The sequence below is a fragment of the Mytilinidion resinicola genome, assembly GCF_010093595.1.
Source record: "Mytilinidion resinicola strain CBS 304.34 unplaced genomic scaffold BDZ99scaffold_2, whole genome shotgun sequence".
In the NCBI taxonomy this organism is placed as follows: Eukaryota; Fungi; Ascomycota; class Dothideomycetes; order Mytilinidiales; family Mytilinidiaceae; genus Mytilinidion; species Mytilinidion resinicola.
In genome coordinates, this window is record NW_022985438.1 from 186,567 (window position 1) to 203,604 (window position 17,038).

General features: G+C 53.4%; 7 protein-coding genes across 7 annotated transcripts; 3 read left to right on the forward strand and 4 right to left on the reverse strand.

The window, feature by feature from the left end:
• Positions 1 to 60: 60 nt before the first annotated feature.
• On the reverse strand, positions 61 to 6,359 carry BDZ99DRAFT_493642 (uncharacterized protein; the record flags this gene model as incomplete). The annotated part of the gene is made up of 3 exons (XM_033723252.1): positions 5,047 to 6,359; positions 4,205 to 4,997; positions 61 to 3,370 (listed from the first exon to the last, which is right to left on the reverse strand). Exons 1-3 carry the CDS (start codon positions 5,987 to 5,989, stop codon positions 61 to 63), a joined length of 5,046 nt encoding a protein of 1,681 aa, XP_033582602.1. The 5' UTR covers positions 5,990 to 6,359.
• Positions 6,194 to 7,172, reverse strand: BDZ99DRAFT_119966 (uncharacterized protein). Its single transcript, XM_033712513.1, has one exon. The coding sequence runs from the start codon at positions 6,950 to 6,952 to the stop codon at positions 6,398 to 6,400; it is 555 nt and encodes a 184-aa protein (XP_033582603.1). The 5' UTR covers positions 6,953 to 7,172; the 3' UTR covers positions 6,194 to 6,397.
• On the forward strand, positions 7,172 to 7,818 carry BDZ99DRAFT_119852 (uncharacterized protein). Its single transcript, XM_033712512.1, has one exon. The coding sequence runs from the start codon at positions 7,392 to 7,394 to the stop codon at positions 7,755 to 7,757; it is 366 nt and encodes a 121-aa protein (XP_033582604.1). The 5' UTR covers positions 7,172 to 7,391; the 3' UTR covers positions 7,758 to 7,818.
• Positions 7,819 to 8,234: 416 nt separating this feature from the next.
• Positions 8,235 to 8,870, reverse strand: BDZ99DRAFT_470997 (uncharacterized protein; the record flags this gene model as incomplete). The annotated part of the gene is made up of 2 exons (XM_033721701.1): positions 8,235 to 8,488; positions 8,531 to 8,870. 2 exons carry the CDS (start codon positions 8,868 to 8,870, stop codon positions 8,235 to 8,237), a joined length of 594 nt encoding a protein of 197 aa, XP_033582605.1.
• Positions 8,871 to 9,568: 698 nt separating this feature from the next.
• BDZ99DRAFT_514301 (uncharacterized protein) lies at positions 9,569 to 11,570 on the forward strand (the record flags this gene model as incomplete). Its single annotated transcript, XM_033724856.1, has 4 exons — positions 9,569 to 9,928; positions 9,981 to 10,074; positions 10,134 to 10,502; positions 10,714 to 11,570. The coding sequence occupies 4 exons, from the start codon at positions 9,569 to 9,571 to the stop codon at positions 11,568 to 11,570; spliced, it is 1,680 nt and encodes a 559-aa protein (XP_033582606.1).
• BDZ99DRAFT_405873 (uncharacterized protein) lies at positions 11,312 to 13,694 on the reverse strand. The gene is made up of 4 exons (XM_033716437.1): positions 13,410 to 13,694; positions 13,160 to 13,342; positions 11,977 to 12,645; positions 11,312 to 11,923 (listed from the first exon to the last, which is right to left on the reverse strand). Exons 1-4 carry the CDS (start codon positions 13,470 to 13,472, stop codon positions 11,780 to 11,782), a joined length of 1,059 nt encoding a protein of 352 aa, XP_033582607.1. The 5' UTR covers positions 13,473 to 13,694; the 3' UTR covers positions 11,312 to 11,779.
• A 2,204-nt stretch (positions 13,695 to 15,898) lies between these two features.
• On the forward strand, positions 15,899 to 16,979 carry BDZ99DRAFT_457623 (uncharacterized protein). The gene is made up of 2 exons (XM_033718725.1): positions 15,899 to 16,750; positions 16,875 to 16,979. The coding sequence occupies exons 1-2, from the start codon at positions 15,968 to 15,970 to the stop codon at positions 16,908 to 16,910; spliced, it is 819 nt and encodes a 272-aa protein (XP_033582608.1). The 5' UTR covers positions 15,899 to 15,967; the 3' UTR covers positions 16,911 to 16,979.
• The last annotated feature ends 59 nt before the right edge of the window (positions 16,980 to 17,038 follow it).

Below are 17,038 nucleotides of genomic sequence, written 5' to 3' on the forward strand. Positions count from 1 at the left end.
CCTTATACCTAATCCTCCCAACCCCAACCTAGCGCCAGCAATGCTCCCCCTCCCATCCCCCTAATTAAACCTCCTCGCTTTCCTCTTCGGACTCTCCATATCCTGTCCCCCTTTCTTTTCCTTCTTCTTGCCCCCCCTTTGCACCACCACCTCCTCCTTTTTCGTACTCTCCTCCTCCGCCCCCGCATACGCCAACAACCTCGCCAACGCCGGATTAAACCGCTCCATAACCGCAATATCCCCAATTCGCACCCTCATATAGTCAAACGCAATCGCCACCTTCATATCCCCCTTGACCCGAATCACCTGCTCCCGTCCCGCGGAACCCCGCAGCCTAGGCGACGGCGATCTTCCCCTCTCCACCTCCGGCGCATCTACCATCCCCTCCTCCCCTCCGCTTTCTTCCCCATCCTCCCGCCCCAACGCATCCCCCTCCTCCTCGTCCTCCTCCTCTTCATCCTCCACCTCCCTCAGCACAGGAATCTTCTGATACCTCTGACTAAAATGAGTCAGCACAACCCCCCTCGCGCCCATCCACCCCGCCACCCTCAGCGCCTCGCTCGTCGTACTATGCTTCTTCGCCACGGCATCCGCCGCCAGCTCGTCATCAAACGTCGCCTCATGAACCAACACACTCGTCCCCTGGCCAATACTCGCAAAGCGGCCTGACGGGCGACAATCACCGCTATAGCTGACTTTTAGCGGCGGCGTGTCCGGGGCCGCGGACGCGTCCGGCGGGAAGGTGAGGCAGACGGCCATGGCGCCGTGGCAGTGGTTGACGAAGACGGCTTGGATGTCTGCTACGCCGAGCAGGGCTTCGTACGAGGACGGCGGGACCTTTGTCGGCGTCCACTGGCCGCCGGGCGCCGCGTAGAGGGTGAGTTCGGAGGCCTTGGAGGCCGCGGTCAGGCGGAAGCGGTCGTTGCCCGAGATGCAGAGGGGGAGCAGGCGGGAGAAGCCGAAGTCTTCAACGGCAGCGTACTCGTGTAGCCAGGAGGCCATGCCCATGTGCGAGACGACGGCGAGGCGGCGCTGGGGAGGGCTCCCGGGAGCTGGTTTGAGGTTGGGAGATTCGGTGGTGGGGGTAGAGTCGTGGACGACGGAGTACCATGCTTTGATGAGTGAGGCGGTGCCGAGATGGTGGTCGGCGTGGAGGTGGCTGATCCAAATCATTCGCAGATCTCTCAGCACTTCTTTGAGTTCGGCGGGCTTGAAGACGCGCCTGAGCTGGCCGAGGGTGTTTTCGCCGCAGTCTAGGAGGTAGCTGCCCACGCCTGGCACGCGGACGAGGGTGGCGGAGACGTTGCGGTACTTGGACGGTTGAGCAGATCCAGTACCCAAGGTGATAATTTCAGTGTCTGGACGTGGCATTTTCTGCTTCCATGCATCTAAGGTTCCCCGTGAAGCCTGGATTTCTTCTCGAGCGGACTTTGCGAATTCAAAGACTGAAGCCTCGGTATCATCGAGGACTCCTTGGGTATTCAGGGGGTATTTAACCAGAGTATTGTCGAGTTGAAACTGTGGCTCAATAGCGAATGCCATTCCTACTTTCGCTGCTATAGTGTTTGGCGGAAGCTCAGGCGAGAATGTCGATGACCGATTGTAAATATCCTGCGGCAGGGATACGTTGTCGTGGTGAGGCACTCTGTATCTCTCATTGTCAACCTGGGCCAATCTCAGGGTAGAGGCCGCGGCGTCTACCATCGTGAGTGTGTTGGGACAGGTATCCACGGACGACACAATGTGCTTGCAATGATCCATCTCTTTCATGAATTGACGTAGCCTCGGGCTGGCTGCAACGCCAGGCCCGAGGGTCCAGACAAATCCCATGATGCCTGACTTGACCTTTTCTGATCTCCATTCTTCTCTTGCTACCAGGGAATCAACATATCCAATCGACGGCAAGTCAATTATGGCCACTCCCCCAGAAGTTCTCGGAGGGCCTAGTACCATATCTGGAGTAATGGTCTCCCCTGCATCATTCAAGACGTTTTCGCCATTGGCGAGGATAGACCATTTCTTCTTATCCCCAATATTGAGTGTTAGTGCCTTTTTTGGATCAAACTTTCCTCGTTGTGCATGAGGGCGGAAGATGTACGAAATTGCTACTGGAGATGGCTCTGTTGGTGGGAGCAGCTCAAGGAGGGCAGCCGGCCATGGTGTCCGTACCATCACCTTGATATCCGGTAATGGCGCCTCACTTCCAGGCATAGGCCCCGTGTACTTCTCGATCTTATGTGTCTCCGGATCGCGCACGAATATCGCCGCGGGCATCTGCACCTCGCTGATGTGTTTCTCCACGAGAGCATCGAACCTCCAGTCGGAGTCAAACATATGACGCACAATCGATCGCCGCATCCGGTCGTATCGCAATTCGCGATCCTCTGGCAGCTCCCCTTCCGGGGCTACGTACTCTTTGTTTTTGCTATTCAGCTGGTCGAATGTCTGGTTTCTCAGCTCTTGCTTTGCGAAAGCTTCACTATCAGACGTCTCTGCCGGTTTGAGAGGCAAAGCCCAAACTGAAATGTACTCATCCGACCACGTTGGCTCGACGTTCCCCTCAGAATCCCGCTTTACAGTGTCGTCCTTGAATTCCACCGCGCGGAGCGGCATGCCTTTCCGGAACACAAATCTCCTGCACGTACCCAGCATATGATTCAAATTGGGCGCGCCATATAGATTCAATACGGGCAGATCTGGCATCTTGTCCAGCTTCCCAGTCGCCACCATTTTTTCGTATCTCGCCCGGTTGCCCTCCACAGAGCTAGCATTGGAGTCAGCCAGCGTGAGTATCATGCCGACGAGACCGCCGATATTGCTCCATTCGGTCCGCCCAGTAATAAGTATATCGTTGATCTTCATAAGCTTGGTTCCCGTCTGAGTCGCCGCCCGCTGTGTGCCTTCGGCCATGTTACCAATGAGGTACCGCTGGTTGTCGAAGAACAGGTACAGCGCCGTGCCGGGCGTGTCCGCCGTCGGCACGGTAAGGAATTGGATCGAGGACTTCATTGGGTGTTTGTGCCCCCCTTTGAAAGATTTTAATTCGATATTATCACCATCCCCCGGGAACGGCTCGAGTACAATGTTGGACGGAGTGGGCGGAATGGAGGGACGCGGTCGCGAGCGTTGGCGTCCGCCGAATTCTCGAGGAAGTTGGACAGGTGAATTCGAAGGCTGAACGAAGGAGACTGCCGGCGCGGTCCCAGAGGGGAGTCCTCGATCGACTTTGAATATTCGAGGTTCGCGCCGGTGAGAAGAGGGTCGTGCGGTCGTCTTCCTAGGGGAGTGAGAAGTGAGAAGGTCTTTCAAGGTATTGACATTCAAAGTAGGAGCGTCGGAGGCTTTCGACCGTGGGACGTGTCGACAAGAGCTAGTATTATAAGATCGGACGGGAAACGGTAGACGTCGGAGGTCGTGCAGCGAAGTCGTGAAAATCGTGAGACGCACCCCGCTGCTCTTGAGAGACGCCAATTTGATTATAAGGCAAGGAGTATTATGTACATGTGTCGAAATAAGCTCGTTAGTGAATGACTCGAAAAAGGGCGCGGTGCTGTGGCTTTGGGATGACTCTGAACATTTCTCAGAGGTCCATCCCAAGATTTTGATTTTAGGTAGCGAGGCGGCCTGGCGGACTGCCGCGTCTGCACGGGACTAAAAGGCGGCCCCGTTTTGTGATCAACCATCAATCGTAGGTACAGCTCCCGATAGAACCACTGAGACCCTGATATTCAAAAATGCAGAGCGTTCTTTTAACAGGCGTATAAAGTAATATTCTCAGGCTACATAGAGCGCTCAAAGTTCCCAGCCGCGCAAGACGCCCCTTGATGCTGGCCCTTTCGCCCACCCACAAAAGCTAACAGATACAAGAAAACAAAGAGTTGCTGAGAGCTGGCAATACATGCTTAGAGCTCTAGTGCTACACCATAACCCATGGCGCCTCCACTTTGTGTGGCCCTTCTAGCCACCCGAACATAGGAAAATCGTGAAAATCGTACTGAAACACAACATAGAACCGCCGGATTGACAGTGGAGAGAGGTAAAAGCGCCTGAGTTTAGAGGCACGGGGTTCAGGTTCGCAAAGACTGAGCAACAACGGCCAATGCGCAGAAAAGAGAGGGTATTGAGGCAGATTCAAGCAGCTCATGAGTCGAGGTATGCGGTCATGGCTTGTATCCGTTGAAAGCAAGGCTCAGCTAGTGCGCACATCTTCTCGAAACGTTCCATCAGCTTTTCCGACGCAGCATCATCGGAGATGAACAGCTCGAAGTGCGCAAAGACCTTTTCGGTATCGGCATCGCCAAAGATGAGTTCGCAATCCTCAATAGGAGTAACAACGGCGTTAGACTTGCGGGCAGGCGAAGAGCGGTAGAGATCAAACTCGTCATCATCCTCTTCCTCCTCCTCGACCTCAGTCACTTCAGTGACCTCCTCACGCTCGATGGGACGCTCGATGACGGGGTATTCGGCCTTGGCATCATCGACGGGAGATGTCGTGGGCATGAACGACTCGCCACCCTTGCCAGACAGAATGTCGATGTCGATAGGGGCGGCAGGACCCTCTGGCAATTCGGTGACCGCAAAAGTCTGGATCTGCTGGTAGTTGAAACCCTGGTTAGGCATCATCCAGTTGTTACCCAGGTTGAGCATAGACATGTCGAGGGGGGTTTCGGGCACGAGCGCCATTCCGATCTGAGGATGGTCGTTCTGGCTCATATCCTGAAACTGTTGCGAATGCGACGAATACGGGTTGAGGTCCTTGCGGGAAGGCTCCGGAGTTGGGGCGTGTGAAGGTGAAGGATCGGGCTTGATGTTGTTCATGACAGACTGGTCGCGCGAGATGGAGTCGATGTACGGAACGAACGCCTTGTGTCGCAGGAGGCTCTGGGTGAGGTCCCTGAGGCCGGCGTTCTCCTCCTGGAGATTCCTGTTCTGGAAGCGAAGTTCGTCCGTCTCCTTCTGCTTGTTGGCGAGTTGTTCTTCAAGCTGGACAATGTACTCTGTGAACTATTAGCGGAGGCGTTGAACCGATTGATGTCGACGACTTACCCTTCCTTCGCGAACGGAAGGCACGGGCGGAGACTTTGTTACGGAGCTGACGGCGCTCCTTGCTACTGAGCTTCTTTCCTTCCTCGCTTGCAAGGAGTCTCTCGTCCTCATCCATGTCCTCCTCGTCCTTCTTGGATCGGTGGACGTGGGGGAAAGAGCCGGATGGCGACATGCCGTCTTGTGACGACAGGGTGCTCTCGTGTCGGATCTTGCCCATGATGCGACCAATGACCTCCTCGGTGTGGGGATCAGAGCTCTGCTGGGAGCCATTGCGTCTCGCAGGCTGAAGCATGTGCTGTTGCTGTTGCTTCTGCTGGAGTTGCTGCTGAGCGATTTGCTGCTGCCTTTGTTGTTGGGCCTGTGCGTGTGCCTTCGCCATTGCAGCCTGCTTTTGATGCATCCCAGGATAGTACCGGACACTCTCCTCTTGGGTGGCGATGGCGCTAGGGTCGATGTAGCCGCTGTGGGACGACTCGCCACCGTATAGGAAGCTAGGCGGGAGTCCAGTGGTGTTTATGGACAGGTCGAGTTCCATGTTGACGTCTGATCCCATCCCCAAACCCGAATTCCATCCGGCGTCGAGCATTGAGTTGCTTGACGAGCCCATGAGGGACATCTCGTCCAATCCAGTGCCGCTGTTGGAGAAGGCATAGCTGGGACTGAATTGCTGGGCGAGGCCAGGAACGGAGTTGGAGGGCAGACCGGTCTGCTGCTTGAAGCGCTCGTACTCGTGGCTAGGCTTCGCGGGAGTCTGGAGGTCCTCGGACTGATCGAGGGCAACGATGGTGTTGGTCGGGCTGGCGGTGTTTGAGGCGGGCGAAGAGTGCATCCGGGGAGTGGGAGAGGGCACTTGGCTGAAGTCGAAGATGGAGTCGTAGTCAGGCTCGCCGCATTGGTTGTTGTACGACGGCGTCATGGCGAAACCAGAGAGCGTTGCGGCCATCGAAGGAAGTGTGATTGTGTGTGCCTGAACGAGCAGTAATGTCAAGCGGGTCGATAATCAGGCGTCGAGATGCGTGTTTACTGAGGACGATGGGCGACCGGTTGTGATGAGGCGGGTGAGGTGGTCTGGGTAGGCGCTAAAGAGGACGCGCAAGCTCAGCCGGAGGGATCCGTGGATGGCTTATTTTGGGTCGCCCTACAACAACGTTCCAAGGCGCTGGAAGTGGTGACAGCGGTGATAGAGGGCGGTGATAGAGGGCGGTATGGGTGAGTTGGAGGTTGTCGAGTGTGTGTAGAAGTCGAAGCAGCGAGAGAATCCGTGGTTAGAGATGGCAAGGGCGAGGGCGGGTTTTGGGGCAGGCGGAGAAAGGAGACGGACGAGCATGTTTCATCGTGGCTGAGCATGTCCTCACCAAAAATACCTGGGCCACTGGCAGCACCCCAAGCCCGTGTGAACTTCGGCCCGCCGGTCTTTTGCTCGGAGATGCCGTCTGCCCCGCTGGTATCGGCGATGCATCCGGAGCATGTAATAAATGCCGTTTTGAATCTGAAGCAGCTCTCCTTCGTCCCTCAGACGCGGTTTCAGCACCAGCTGTGCCAGCACAACCGCCACGTCCGCCCACTCCATCGTCGACTGATGTCCTCGTCTTCTCCCTCTCCCTTGCCCTCCTCCCTCATGCCTCCCTCCCTCATGCCTCAGCCTGCTCCAACCTGGCCGCCGCACTGCCGTAGCCGTCAGCCTGCCAAGCTGGGCCGCCGTGAGGATTACGCACGCAGCCTCTGGACTGGGACAAGTCGTCTGCAGCCAGTGCTCTCGGGGCGGGGCCAGCGCCGACACCGATCTCGACGCTGCAAGGCCAGAAGCAAGAAGAAGCGGTACAAGCGGGCTGTGCAAGCCTCCAGCCTTGCCCTTTAAGGAACTCCTTGCGGCGGCCTCTCGGTGATTCGTCCACTCGCTTGACATTTTGGCATTGCCCTGATTTTCAGCTGCCACGGTTGGGGACGATCGTGCCAAGGCTCGCAACGTTGTTCTGTTGGAGAGGTCGCAGATGAGGCTGTATGCCCGTCACGTGATCGGATTCGGAATCAGCGTGAAATCAGCGTGAAATCAGCATCACTTCTTCGCCACAGCACCACCGCACCTCTCAGCCTCCTGTCTCTTGATGCTTGGTCGGGTCCGTAGAGCTCCATAGGCGCAACTCGAGCCGCTCTTCTCGGCTGTTGCTTCGCACCCGGCGCATGTGTCGCATTCACGACTCCCGAGGTTCCCTTTCAGCGCGACGTGCAATGCAATGCGTCTTCACGCCATCCTGCCATCCACTCCAGCTTGTCACAAGTAAGCCCGCCCTCCCACCGCAACTGGCTCTTCCAGAAGCCCACCTGAAACAATCTCTGCCGCCGAAATGTGGAGAAGCGCGTCGCAGCCCTACCACGTCTGCATCTGGGCGTCGTCTCCCACCTCTCTAACCCCCTTCACACCGGCACTTCCATGTCCCACCCGGCAGTTCCCATCTCGTTTCAACCTGAATGTTTGCAACGCCCGTGAATCATCCACTATTCCACCGGCATCGGCAGTAAGTCTTCAGCCCTACCCTTACGTGGCTTCAACATCCGCAGCCTGTCAGCGACGCGCAGTGAAGATTGGTGCGGAATCACGAAGGGTAAGAAGGAGCCGCGCCACAACCGCGTTGACATTTCCTGATTTGGTCGAGGAACGCGCATCACGGTGGAGTTTTCAGCTGAGGACCCTTGGTAGCCGTCTCGAGTAGCCTCGGGCGAGGCTTAAGCTTTGGAAGGAGTGGCTTGGGTGTCGCCGCATTATCTGGGTAGCTAGGAGGCGTCTGGGTTAGTGTGAACTCAAATCCTGTTTTCTGGGACGATTGCATTTGTGCTATGTGTCGGGTGTGCTGAGTATGGGGGTCAGGTTATCGTGGGCTGTGGTGGTGCTATTGCTGTGATTCCGAAACATCAGCTGTGGATCACGGGATGGAGGGTCGTAGGTAAGCAGATAGTCTGGTCTGATGCAGTAACCACCTATATGAGTAGTTGTCATAGGTCCTCCCCGGCTACATGGCATCTTTTTTGCTGGTTTCACGTCGTCGTCGTCGGGATGAACTTTCACTCTGCATGTCAATAGACTCGTCACTCAGGATCATCCAAGTGCCTAAGGCTGCCCTCTATGTGCTACCATAGCCTCGATTCCAGTAGGTTTTCCAAGTCATTCCAGGAGTTTCATATAGTAGGGATCATCGCCGATTCATGAAGAGATATCTCAATTGTGTGAATTGGCAAAGCCCAATTGGAACTTTAGTAGAAGTATTTGCCGTATGCTCCTTCTTCCCGCTAGCATCACTAGGGTGAACCGATAAGGTGACCGGGCCATTGTCGCGATTGAGTCCTGAGATGAATGCTGGCTCGGCGAAGGGAAGACTGCTTGATGGGTATTTCACGGAAGCTGCTATCGAGCTTCTCGAAGTCGACTCGATACTTTCCACAGTTCCTGTTGAAAAAGGTTTGATGTTCAGAAAGGTCTCAGACTAACGTTGGAGTGCGAAGAAGTAAAACAGGCTGCGAACGTGCTCACAACCGTTTTCTAGCACTATCTGGGATCGCGTGCTTTCAATATCGGCGTCGGTATCCTTATCAGTGCCTGAAGAATCGTCTGAAGAAATACTAATGGTGTCGATCGTTTCTGAGTCGCAGGTTACCTCGTCGTTATCGTCTACGCATCGGATTTCTAGGTTCTCTGGATCGAGATCTATTGCACTATGCTCCGAGGGGCTTGAAGCAATATTTGCGGCTGCGAAAGTTAGATCATCATCGTGCGTTTGAAGCCACAGTGCGGAAGGCGACCCACCTAGCTGTAGGTTGTCATGTAACATGTTGAACTTAGCTCAACCTCTGCCCGGAGAACATAATCTAGAGAGGCTTCAGACTCGGGAGTTGGCCGCTCTTGATTGAAGGCCCCAGAGTCCAAGCCTGGAAGCGCCGTCTGCTACTTCCGACTTGCAGGCTTGATCGATTTCTGTAGGAAGACAAGGATAGTTTGCCAGAGATGGCAGAAAGTCGTTATATTTGTCTCGGCATTTGATGAATGCTGATGTTATCGATGCGAGGTTGGATGTCGACGGTGTTATTCTATGGCTAGTCGAGGCTTCAGGATCCATCATATGGGATATCGGTGGAGCGACTAAATAACGAACAGGTTGACGTGGAACGATAACCTCGATGAGAAAACAGCTAGTTTTACGCTTTGCTTGCTGAAGAAGACATACGCCCGGTAACGGGCGTGAAACCCAAGGCAGCACAACGGAGGCCTCAGCCTCCAAGGTTGACTCAAGGCAGTAGTGATTGTTGGATATATCGTGGCATCATTGGCAGCCTCGTTGTTTCTCTCTTGTCGTGTCACAGCCAACCTGCAGGTGGTTCAATTTGAATGACGGGGCTGAGCACACGAGACCGACTACGAGTCTCTCCAGAGCCGAAAAGGTGATCTCAATAAGCTGAGTCTACCCCGTTCCTTGGAGTATAATCTTTCGAAAGTTGTTCATTCTAATTGTTTCGGCGAAGACGCACAACGATGTCGGGCGCTGAAGTGGGTGGTCTGGTCCTTGGTGGCATCAGCCTCGCAATCGCAGCTGTCGAGCATTACCACAACCTCTCTCAGACCGTTCATGGCCTCAAAAACTACCATTGCACAATTCAGCAGCTAAGACTCGACCTCATCATTCAGCAAGATCAACTTAAGCAATCTCTGAAGCAGCTCGGGTTTGATGACTTTTCAATCCCGTCCACACATCATGCGTTACGGAACCGTATCTACTGCAGCCGTCCAGACCTCGAGCACCCTGAAATGGTGGCTGGAGTTATCTGGTCTATCGAAGAAACAATAGAAGGACTCAGGAAGAAACTTAAGAGATGCGACGATACGCAGCGTAGAGTGAGCGCATTCTATAAACGTTTGAATAAAGATAGCGATTGACCAGCGTCAGAGTAAACCAACGAAGGCGTGGAACCGGTTCAGACATACTTTCACTGCCAAATTCCGCAAGGGACCATGGAAGAACTCCAACATTCTAATAACATGTTGACTCTTTACATCAAGACGTCCAAAACACCACGCTACTCTTGTGACATCATCCCAGTCATCCAGGAAGCCCAGTCCCAATACTCGTCTTCAAAATGCGACACGATACGGGTGCATGCTTTTGAAGTATTCAATTATTTCAAGTTGGGCTGGAAATGCTCTTGTGTCGGTCCTCACCAAACCGGCATACGTTTCGACACGGTATCCTCGACTCTTCGTGTTCCAATATCGGAGGTGGCAATCAGAACATTTAAGTCTCTACAAGGCCAAGATGCGCTTCTCCAGCATGAAAACAAGACCCAATGCTGGATCGAGACGCTCGCAAAACTCGAGACTGTACCAGCAGTAGATTCTGGACCGGACCCCGACCCCAAGCCTCTACCGCCCAGTGCTTCGTCTGCCCCAGCATCACAGAATGGTTTCAATTGTAGAACATGCAAGACGTTAGGCATGCAGGACTTCCAGGTTACAGCACAAACATCAGCAAAAAAGCAAAAGTCGCTGTCTGGCAACAGCTCAGCTCAACCTCATTTCCTAGTCCTGCCATCAAAACAGTGATATACCATCAACTCGTAAGCATTGACCACCTGAGACAAAACTGCTCTCCATATATCAACCGCTAACGACTGGCTTATTAGCAAAGTCACCTGCGACTGATGTCGAGTGCTTATGTGAAGCGCTTAGTCGTCATGATTTTCAAGAAGGTAGCTTGCCCGGAGTGAAGGCGGACAATAGGCGACGGATGGTCATCAAAGTCAGCAATACAGAAGCTGAACCCCACCAAACTCAATACAACACACTCGAATCTTTCGTCGGCCTCTCTGGACGTTTTGACCTGATATCCCGTGTTCAGCGCCTCGGCATAGCATATGCTATGGCTATCATGCTTCTACACCTCGGTGAAACACCCTGGCTCGACTCAAAATGGGGTAAAGGGCATGTTAGTCTAGCACGACGCAAACAAGAAACTACACCGGACATAACTCTAGAAGACGTCCGTGTCCTCCACGAGTTTCAATCTCCAGCCAGCTCTGTGGTTTCTCCGCGAAGGCCTAACCAACAAGCTGGGAGGATTAACTCGTTGGGGAACCACAGCCCAGCAATGCTTTCTCAGGGCATTCTGCTGGTTGAACTCTGCCTGAACGAAGATCAGTCTGCGCTTCTCGCCGCAGCTTTCAGTGGTTCCTTTTCACCTGACACACGGGACCGCCAGATCTGCAAAATCATCGAACGGGTCTACCTCGAAGGGGGTAATTTCTATGGCTCCGCTACAGAACGATGTCTCCAGTGCCAGTTCACTAGGCCTGCCGCAACGAAGATTTTCATGGATAGCAATTTCCGGGAAAACTTCTTCAAGGACGTGATAGCGCTGCTACAAGTGACCTACGAGGTATCGCGCGATACTTACAGGAACTCTTCAAAATGTGTAAACTTGAGGACACTCGAAAAGGGACTCCCGTTCAGGGTAAACGACTCGACGCAGAATCCGTTTTGATGTATTCTTTTCCAGTGTATATGGTACGCTTCGATTCCACGTCTCAAGACTTCCAATCATTTCCTAAGAGTTCGAGGCAATTCAAGTCACCAAACATCACCAGCATTCCCTCCCCAGAGCCATCAATACCAAAAACACTGATTAAATTGATGCAAAGAAGAACCGAGCGCTTTTCATCCACGTTTCACCCATCCATCCATTCCGATCACCTAGACCTTGATAGCAAACTGCTTCAAGTACTCGTAATCCGGAATATTTGCCTCAACCGTCTCCTTAATCACATTCGCACCCTCCTCGCCAAACTTATCAGTCCACTCCTTATAGAGCTGTTCGTCACTCTTTGGCGTTTTCTTCTAAAACGCATCAGCATCACACACCCAAACCCAGTCCACCAGGGAAAACTCACATGCAACCTAGGCTTTAACTCCGTGGAATCAATCGCGTCTTCATGGAACCCCTTCCACTTCTCAAACGCCTCCTTCGCAATCCGATGATCCTCCTCCGAGTCCCACTTCAGCATATCAGGCGTATACTCCAGCCCCACACTGCGGCAATACTCCTTGATCATGCCAGACGGGTTATCCAACAAGTCATCAGCATCAACGACACAGATCTCGACACCGCTTCCTTCGTTCCCCTCTTGCCCCGGCTGTCCCGCAACCTTCGGCCCCACCTCCCCAATCTGTCGCAAGTAGTCGAACACGCGGCGGACTTCGTCGTAGCCGGCTTCGCTCGGCATGAAGTTGTAGAAGCCGGTGACTTCGTCCAGCGGCGGGACCGTGCAGCGGAAGTAGCTTGGGATGGAGGCGCGCGGGTGGCGGATCAGGAAGGTGAAATGGAACGATTTCAGGAGCTCTGTCGGGACAACGGTAGGATTGCCTGGCTCGGGCTTGGTATTATATGGGTATGGCGGTCCGCTGTCGGAGGAGGGGGAGGAGATGGGTGGGGTGGGGAGGGATGTGGTGTCGGTGCCGACGCCGCGCTTGTAGGTCGCGAGGCTGGGGGCGATGGAGGCGGGGGCGCCGGAGGGCGGGACGAGGTAGTGGGTTATATCTTTTATGAAAAGGCGTTTGCCCTGAGGAGTGTTAGGTTAGGTTTGGACTTTTGAAGCCGGGCTCGGCAGGAAAATAGGAGGGTATGGGCATGTTGAAGAGAATGGGAAACAGGGAATAGCTGGGCATAGTGGGGATGGTAGGGAGAAATGCTGCGACATTGCTGTTGAGCCGTTTGACAACTTAGAGAGTGGTAAGAAAAAGGGGACGAAAAGGAAGGTGCTCTCGAACACGGCACGAAAAGTGCCATGTGACTCTTGGCCAGCGAGTTGAATCGCGGGTGCTTGCGTACGTGGGGGTTCAGGATGTGCGATGGCTGCATCGGCAGTATGCAGGGCATGTGTTGGATGCAGTCTGGGGTAAGACAGACGGGTGGGGACAAGAAAAGGCACGTGACCATGCACACGATCTCAAAAGGGAGAAGAGATAACGTAACAATTATCATATTTCTTGACTCGAAGAATTAAAAAGCAATATAATAAGTGCAGTTTGTTTTGAGAAGAGATGAGAAATGAAGGGAAAAGAGGGGAATCGAACCTCGGTGTTTTCCCTCTCGATTCTATCAAAGATAGTCTTAAAAGTGCTCTCGGAGAAGCCGCTCTCAACTCTGCCCTTCTCATCCTTCTCGTAGCGCTCACTCAGTCGCTCCGGACCGAAATAGAAGGCATCGCCAAAGGGCTCGTGGACGCATTGCAGCGTGTCTCGTCGGGTCATAAACACCTATAATGCAGTCATGAGCTTGCGTCCAAGACGGTGAAAGAAAATAGATTTTGCAAGGTTTTCTCACCCTCTCAAACGCAGTTGAGCAGGCCCGCGGATGGGTCGCTACGAAAATGGGTTTGTTCGACATGGTGGGATTTGTATTTCAAGACCGTGGTGTCGTTGAGGGAAGAAGGTTGAAAGCGGGATGATGGAGGTTCAAGTATACAGTACTTCCAATTCTACCCGCGTAAAGTGCCGCCGACGTCCTTGCTACGGCACTAGAAAATTGTGACCTTGCAAAGCCGGGAAAGGCCGAGGAGATGGGCACAAACTTGTGGGGTGGACCAGTAGTACAAGCGTTGTGATGGACCTTGGAGCCAGGCGGAGGAGCGCTCCTAGTTATGTGTTTGGATACCGATTCTAAACGCATTTTGAGCGCGTGAGGCGGCCATGAAGCCGCGATAACGCAGTGTGACTTGTGCTCGCCGTGGGGTGTCGCAACTGTGCTTCCTTTGGAGGTGTTCTTAGAACATCACGCAATGGCATTCGCGGCGTCAATTGGCTTGCAAAAGGCGTCCATCCCACCAACGCCACCGGGCCTGGGCCGGGATGGCCAACAACGTCACAACGTGGAGTTCGCCTGTCCGCATTCGGTTAGCGGCCTGTGCGACGTGGTGTTGTCCTCAACAACTTCTTCACCCAGGCTCATATGCCATGCATTGTCCTCGCTGAAGGCTCCAGCAAGCCATTGTATTCGATGCAAGAGACGTTCAATGATCCAGAGGCGTCCTGACCACTTCAGCATGGCAATGAGATGGTGCTTTTAGACTCGACTTGATCGGCCTGTGCACAACATTTCACCGGACAATGAAGTATGCATCCTCCGGAATCTTTCTATCGGCTGCAGTACAGTATTGCGATGACCTCTTCAGTCCTGCCTAGATTTGGTCTCTGGAAGTTAGGACAAGATTGATGGAAATATGGACCTCTCGGAGTCTGAACAGGTGCGGTACGGTATCAAAAGGATGCCTTGACACTCGGTATGATTCATCCTGCAGAAAAATCACATGGGAGATACTCTTTGAATTCTCTAGAGCCAGTCCAATGACCGCGGCATGGCAGTAAGAAGAAATTTTGGGGCTGTCCTGATCTGGCCCGCTCGCAAAATTGCATCGTCGTTGAACTACAAACCCTCGGAGATTGTCTACCAGTGCCAGGATAGGAACATCCTCTCTTGAGTTTGCGGACCGTGTTAGACACTGTAGACCGTTTCAAGGTCATGTTCATGGGAACAACTTGGATGCATGTCGGTCCAAATCATGGTGTAATATATCGTACGTCGCTATGATTGATGCCGGTAAGATCATCGTTTTCATTGAGATTGTCTTTTCTTCATATATAATCAATCAGTATAATCAATCAGCAACGCATCCAGACTAGAATGGCCTTGATAAACTTAGAGCATGGAGATCAGATCGGCAGCTTGGCCATAGATCGCTCCATCACCTTTTCATAGCTGCTAATCGGTTGCAGAATTCTCGAGCCTACATATGAGACAAAGGTTTGACCCAACAGCACTGCCCGCGCAGGAAATAAGTTTCAGCAATCGAGGATACAACTCACGAGCTACATCCCTCTACATTAATTACAATCTAGTACTTCTTCCAAACTAGTTCCAGACCATATCAGCCAATTCAGAATGCATTTTCAAATACACCCTTTAGTTCCGAGTTTATACGTTTATGTTCATAATTCTACTGCAGCTGCGAGATTACTTAAGACGGACCCGCCCGCGCTGAACCGTGTATCCTAAGCGTACACGCGCTTCACGAGCCACAAATCCGTACATCCACGCCGCCATCTGCGAAGCGAATAGGCCTACCCGGACAGTATCTTTCATGCAGCGGTCATATTGCGGAAGTTGGAAGAATATGCTAGATCTTCACCAGTTTCAGTGCTCGCGCTCCAGTTGCCTCTAATGCCAAGCTTCACCACTTCAGGGTGAAGTTTATACCACAGTCATGAGGTTCAGGCATCCTAAGCTACCACCTTCACTTTCGCTTGGCAGGCCATGTTCACCAGTCTTGGATTCGCTTGCCGACTATAACTTCTGGCTTTCCCCTTCCTCTCTTCCTCGAATCACCTCCCATCTCCCACCTCCACCTCCTACCACCAACTACCAACCTCCGACCCTCTATCAGAATGCTGCCCACCACTAGGTTCATTCAAACGGCAACTCGCCAGGACCTAGCGCCAATGGACAGATTCCTGAACGAAGGACAGGCCGAGTTTCGGGCCCGTGAACCAGATGAGATTCCCCAGGATGATGGCAGCCTACCCACCGAAGCGCTTTCGACTGAAGATCTTCCTACTAGGCAGCTTACTACTAGAGTGATGCCTCCACAGATCGTCCCTTATCTGCGTTACAAACAGGAGATCATCTCCTTCAAAACCCCCAACGTCATTAAGACACACACCGCAATCCGCGAGAACCTCCGTCAGGAATGCGAACTCCACCGCATCAATCTTCACACCCTCCTTCTTGTCGTTCGCGATGGTGTCACCAAGGAGGAACTCCCTAACTGTGGCGACGTCTTCTACCTCGAGTCCGTCCTCAGGAAAGATGCCAGCATGATCATATTCATGGCTCCCGAAGACTCTAACATGGCCTGGATCACCTGGTCTCAGAACCCCTTCCCCGGTGGTGAAAATGGACCCGTCTTCCAATTCTTCCAGAAACTCGTCACGGCTGGCGACCTTCACGTCAATAATTGCTATCTGCCAGGCGCGCGAGACCATAGAGCCGTCTACGAGCTTGCCCACATCGCGACGATGACTGCGAGCAATCCCAATCCGAGAGACCGTTACAATGGGCTCCAGGACTACGACGTCATCGAGTACGCCAGTCAGAACGCGCTGGTAGACGCGATCACACGCTACACCTTCACCCAGCCGGTTACCCCACTCATGTCACATGCTTTCGCCGAATACGTCGAGAACCTGCACGAGGAGGAATATCCTAGCGATCGTCTCGAGACCATCTTGGCTAGGTACGGGATCAATGCGTGGGCGCCAGACGAACTGGAAGACGAGGAGCCGTACTGGGAGCAATATCCGCCTCAGATCCACCCAACTATTCGCGAAGGCACGCTCGTTCCAAACTATCTGCTTCGTGATCCCGAGACAGGCGCATTTAGGCAGGATGAGGGATACACGTACGCCCGTTGGGGCGGAGACGGATGGGTCATTCTCCCTACTCCTGCTGGAGTGGTCGAAGCAACTGCTGCCGGAATGGCCGAAGCAGCTCCTGATGGAATGGCTGAAGTCAATGATGTTGGAGTGGGCGAAGCGACTGCTGTTGGACGGGACGAAGCAACTCGGGCTGGTGCACAGGAGGAGGAAGAGGAGTCCGAAGACTTGAATGAGGTTCGTGTCGTTATCCCCGCTGACATCACTGATCCCCCACTCAACACGCTGTATCTCTACCGTCTACCTCGTATCGACGAGCTCGAGGAATACTGAAACTGACAATTTGCAACCTGGTGAATAGCTACTGACGACTGACGTCAACTATCGGGACGTTTGAATGGCGACTTTGCTTCTTGGGTTGAGCCCGTGGGGCGGTTTCGAGGTGCTTTTCTAGTGTTCAATTGGGTTTGATATGGATTATGATTTGGACTGTCTCTCCTCCACTCTTTGTCTTGTAGCCTGAAA

Bases quoted from the DNA above. Each gene is read 5' to 3' on its own strand.
- BDZ99DRAFT_405873 (XM_033716437.1), bottom strand. From the start codon at position 13,472: ATGTCGAACAAACCCATTTTCGTAGCGACCCATCCGCGGGCCTGCTCA. The intron at 12,646-13,159 runs GTTCGATTCCCC...AACACTCCTCAG, and splicing joins TCGAGAGGGAAAACACCGAG to GGCAAACGCCTTTTCATAAA. The intron at 11,924-11,976 runs GTGAGTTTTCCC...GATGCGTTTTAG, and splicing joins AGTTAAAGCCTAGGTTGCAT to AAGAAAACGCCAAAGAGTGA.
- BDZ99DRAFT_119966 (XM_033712513.1), bottom strand. From the start codon at position 6,952: ATGTCAAGCGAGTGGACGAATCACCGAGAGGCCGCCGCAAGGAGTTCC.
- BDZ99DRAFT_457623 (XM_033718725.1), top strand. From the start codon at position 15,968: ATGGCTCCCGAAGACTCTAACATGGCCTGGATCACCTGGTCTCAGAAC. The intron at 16,751-16,874 runs GTTCGTGTCGTT...CCTGGTGAATAG, and splicing joins AGTCCGAAGACTTGAATGAG to CTACTGACGACTGACGTCAA.
- BDZ99DRAFT_119852 (XM_033712512.1), top strand. From the start codon at position 7,392: ATGTGGAGAAGCGCGTCGCAGCCCTACCACGTCTGCATCTGGGCGTCG.